The sequence below is a fragment of the Propithecus coquereli genome, unplaced genomic scaffold (assembly GCF_000956105.1).
Source record: "Propithecus coquereli isolate 6110/MARCELLA unplaced genomic scaffold, Pcoq_1.0 Scaffold63, whole genome shotgun sequence".
Classification (NCBI taxonomy): Eukaryota; Metazoa; Chordata; class Mammalia; order Primates; family Indriidae; genus Propithecus; species Propithecus coquereli.
Window position 1 is genome coordinate 8,537,845 of NW_012152285.1, and position 5,257 is coordinate 8,543,101.

A 5,257-nucleotide genomic window follows, 5' to 3' on the forward strand; every position below is an offset into this window, starting at 1 on the left:
TAATAAGCAACCTTCAAATCTCAGCGTCTTGTGCAACAAATGTTTATTTTTCCCTCATGCCATAGTCTAGTGTATGTTGGAGTGGAGGTGGCTTTGCTCCAGAGTTGTTCAAGTCCAAGTTCCTTCCTTCTAGGGCTCCATCATCCTGTAGGGTGGAGTCCTCCACCAGATCCTCTGTATACATCTATGAGATAGAGAGAGCATGTGGAGAATTGCCTAGGAAGGCTCTGGGGCCAAAGCTGATACTGGCATATTTCACACCTGCACACATTCCATTGGATTGAATTCAGTCACATGGACCCACTAACCACAGGGAAGGCTGGGAAACATAGCCTACAGTGTGCCCAGGGAAAAAAGGAACGGGATTTAGTGAACCATCTCTGACACAGTTTTCCCCTAGAGCACTAAACTGAGAGAAAGAAGGGGGTACATATTAGGGTGAGTGAATAGAACATCTTTGGAGAGAAAAAAATTCTTTTGACCTTCCTTGCAAGCATTCACACAAGTCTCTTTCGTTATAGCTGTTGGGAGACTGAAATACAGCTTTTTCTGAGTTTCTTGGCCAGCCTGGGTACCTAGCCACCTACTTCCCCTTTTTTTCTTCTATGAGGAAACGAAGAAAAAAAGAAGCAAGAAATTATGTTTTGATTTCTAGATAATCTATATGAATTAATACTAACTAATACTAATACAGAATGTAATTCTAGAAAGAAACTTTTCTCTTTTGTTTGACAATTTAATATTTCCCAGATTTCATGTAAGGAGCCCAGTTCTTTTGTTTTGTCTTCTTTTGATGAAATCCACTGGGCTATTTATATGCATTAGGGGCTATTCTAGCCATCCTGGGGACCAGAAGACCTCAGAAGTCAACCTAGATCTGAATTTTCAGGGTTTCCAATCTGCTTAGGAATATTCCAGAGGATGTTAATTCTGACAGTGATTACGTCTGGTAACTATCACCTGGCTTTGTGGTTCCCCAGAGTGTGCTAGATCTGGATTTGGGGACGACCCTGTAAAGTATACTACTGTATTATGGAACTAAATGTAATGAAAAATCTTTTATCGTGAAATATATGATATTAACTAATATTGGGTTCTTTACAGACTGTGGCTGCAAACTCCAACTCATCAGTGAGTAATATTCATGACATAGAAATACAGCTGAAAGATGTAAGTTCATTTCCTTTTGCTGAGTTATGGGTAAAGGGGACGAATTCATTTATTTTTAAATTTCATGGAAATTGGCAGCATTAGTGCTGTGACTTGACAAAATCTGTTGTTGAGACAGAAGAACTGAGTGGTTCGTAATCGTCTAATCTCAGTCTCTTTCCAGGCATTCAAGAGCCATGTCCTCTAAGCATGGTCTCTTTAGGGTCGAATGCCCTAGAAATCACCCACTGCTACCAAATACCTCAATAACATACCTCTCCACCTAAATCTAATTTGCCCAACTATTTTATTATAATGTAATTTAATTTACAACGTCTCCTCTTTTTCTTTATTCATGCAGGATGTACTCTTTGGTTTGAAATCCTCTTGGAACTAGGATTAGCTTTCATAGTTTGAAAAGGAGACATTTTCTTTGTACACTCAGTACTTTTTTTCTCTAGAATTTGATATGAAGTTATTTTAGATATATGGTAAAGCTGTATTATATCAAACTTATGTCTTAAATGGACTGGTGGATTTTGTTGGGAATTGAATAAATTGAGAGTACAGGACTGTTACAGTGTATTTTTTTTTAAATTTTAATATTAGATACACAGGGTATAAAATTCTCAACTTAAGTATTGGGTTAGTAGGTTGGAATTTTGATTCCAGAAATATTGCTAGCATGCCTATCCTGATCTAAGCATGCTCTGAGATTCCTGTTTTATTTAATCTAGCAAGTATCCCTTGAAGTCTATTTGATCTTCAAAAGAAGAATTTAAATGTCTTGAATATCTGTATAGCAGGGTGCTAAGTACGCTTATCAAGTGATTTACCTGGAGGTAACTGAAATCTAGATGAAACATAATTTACAATAGGTTCTTTGTTGTCAATTACACTGAACTTTATCATTCTGTGTATATCGGTAGCTACCCATTAGGTGCACATATCCATGAATACCTTACCTCCTGTGTCCCCACCATACTTACTCTGCTTCTACCACACTGGCTTTACAGCTGCTCCTTGAATATACCACCTTTTCTCTTTCTGTTCCCTCTGTCTGGGACATTCTTCCCCAGATATCTTCATGACTCACTCCATACATCATTCAGATCTTTACTTAAATGTCACTTTCTTGGGGTAGAAGGCCAGGACAGGGAGCTCCCTGGCCACCTTGTCTAAAATTATAGCACCCAGATGATTCCTATTCTTCTTTTTTGGCCCCTCATCACATATTACTATTAAACTTGGAATCTATTTTACTTACTTCTCTTGTTTAATTGTCTTACTCTTCCATTAGAATGCACGTTATACAAGGGAAGGATTTTTGTGTGTTTTGTTCACTGCCCTATCCTCAGTGTCTAAAACATTTGAAAGAAGGGTTAGATGGAATCTCGTGAAGTTTCTCAAATTTTACTAGCTCTGGTTTTCCCTTTGGAATCTCAGCAAATCTTTGAGACCGGGCAGAAAATTGTAGTTGGAGGACTTAGGAAGCAGGGAATGAGACATCTCACTCGTCGTAGTCCCCACACTGGCATGTTATTCGGCTGTTGAGAGCTCGGCAGTTTAGGTTCCATCGCCCCCTAACGTTCCCACAAAACTTCCTGCAGAAGCTTGCCTACGTATTTTAAGACTCAGTATTTGTTATGTTAAAATAGCCCTAAAAACCTATGTGTATCTTCCTTAAGGCCTAGCTATATCATTCCTCAGGTACCATGTAGATCTGTCTGACATTTTGAAATAATTATGTGGAGTTAATACTATAAACATTGTCAAATGTCAGTACTTTAAGAATTATTTTAGTACAAACTATATCAAACCAAAGGCTGGACGTGTTGCCTCATGCCTGTAATTCTAGCACTTTGGGAGGTTGAGGTGGGAGGATCACTTGAGCCCATGAGTTCAAGACCAGCCTGGGCAATAGCAAGACCTTGTCTCTACAAAAAATTTTTAAAAATCAGCCATATGTGGTGATGCGTGCCTGTAGTCCTAGCTACTTGGAAGGCTGAGGCAGGAGGATCACTTGAGCCCAGGAATTGGAGGCTGCAGTGAGCTATGATGACACCACTGCACTCCAGCCTGGGCAACAGAGTGGGACTCTGTCTCAAAAAAAAAAAAATCGTGAACAAACCAGATCAAACCAAATAGCCAAAAGGCAGTTTTAATAAGCATTTCTTGCTCTTAATTTTAAACATCTGACTTTTTAAAATTATTTTGTCTGAAAAAATCAAATTAACAGAAAAGTTATAAGAATGGTACACATAACACCCATATGCCCTTTACCAAAATGCAACCATTATTAACATTTTGCACTCTTTTTCTCTTTCAACCCCCACCCACTACCATACACACTTTGTATTTTTTCTGAACCATTTGAGGGTGAGTTGCACATATCCACAGCCCTGTAAACCTATGAACTTCAATGTATATTTCCTAAGAATGAGGATACTCTCATCCACAACTATAGCGCAGATAGCAACTCAAATAAATTTAGCATGGACACAATACTTCTATCTAATCTGCCATCCCTGTTGCAGTTTTGCCAATTGACCCACAGTTTTTATTCCTCCAGTACAGGGTAACATTGTAATCTATGTTGGGATTTTTGCCCACAGAATATCTGATGGATCTTTGTCAAACCAGGAGGAAGAGCTTTAGTAGCATTCCCCAGGACTTGACTGTGCCCATTCTTGTTCTCCATATTTATTAATAAATTGGATGAAAATGTTAAACAAATGCCTAACAAATGTGTAGATGATACAAAGCTGGAAAAGATAACTAATGTAATGATGACTCTAAAGAGTCAAAGCTAATAATGTCAACATTTATTATAGCTATCAAATCTATTCATTGATACTAGTAGGAAAGGGCAGATGCACACAGAGAGAGGTGGGGAGTAAAGACATGCTTACTATATTGGGGTAACATCGCCATCATGTGGCCTTTTAGAATTTTGCCTCTTAAATCTTCCTTTTTTTTGCTGTTGCCGGGGCTAGAGTGCAGTGGTGTCATCATAGCTCACTGCAGCTTCCAATTCCTGGGCTCAAGTGATCCTCCTGCCTCAGCCTCCCAAATAGCTGGGACTATAGGCACGAGCCACTGCCCAAGGCTAATTTTTCTATTTTTAGTAGAGACAGGATCTTGCTCTTGCTCAGGCTAGTCTGAAACTCCTGACCTCAAGTGATCCTCTCACCTCAGCCTCTCAGAGTGCTAGGATTACAGGCGTGAGCTACCGTACCCAGCCTGCTTCTTAAATCTTAAACTAACATGTATTTTGTTTTTCACGCTTAAGTAATGTATGGACAGATTCTTTTAAAAGAAAAAAAAAGAATTCATGACTATCCAAAGTTGACTTAAATTATTCGTATTAAAGTACTTTTCAAATATGAACAAATGTAAAATTTGGTATAAAATTAGGTATCTTTGATATCTAATACACTGTAATTATAGGTATTTGGATATGCACATGCTCTGTGAGTCATAGAATGCTATCTGTCTTGTCAACTAAATTTGAGTCTGAACCTGAGGTTCTCATGAGTCCTTTCTTTTGAAAGATGCATAAGGTATGAATAAGAACCTCACTGGGGATGGCAGTAGATCGAATAAGAGAATGACTACTGCAGCCTATTTTGAGATAGCCATGAATCCTAGCGTTCTTCTCAACTACACTAAATTTTCTGTAAGTTCACTGTCAAGATGTTAATATTCATATTTATTTGAGGCCAACGTTTATTATGAAAATTTTCAACATACAGAAAAGTTGAGAGTACAATGAACAATTGTATATCTACCACTAAGATTCAACAAGGATTTAGAATCAAATTACTATGATGAAAATAGCCATCCACAGAGCTTTACATATTAAAGATTATAATATAGGGTGGATATACAATATCTCCAGTTGATAAATGAACTCTTAAGCCTTACAAAGAGAATTACAGCCATACCTGCCTGACCGGTGCAGAGAGAAAAGTGTCTCAAGTGGCTGAAGAGGGCCCTGGACTAAGTCATTCCAGAGGCTGCGTCTGTCTTCTTAATCCATGTCCTAATTCTATAGAAAACACACTAAAAATCCTTTAAGCCCCATACTCAGAAGCTTTGCTCCTGA

The 5,257-nt window shown here is 38.3% G+C and overlaps 1 protein-coding gene across 1 annotated transcript in view; it reads left to right on the plus strand.

Annotated features, from left to right (window-relative positions):
* CEP55 (centrosomal protein 55kDa) overlaps positions 1–5,257 on the plus strand; it is a 35,464-nt gene that overhangs the window by 19,683 nt on the left and 10,524 nt on the right. Inside the window, exon 4 of the mRNA XM_012659665.1 lies at positions 1,105–1,170. Within this exon, the coding sequence (XP_012515119.1) occupies positions 1,105–1,170 (66 nt within the window). The remainder of the gene's footprint in view (positions 1–1,104; positions 1,171–5,257) is intronic.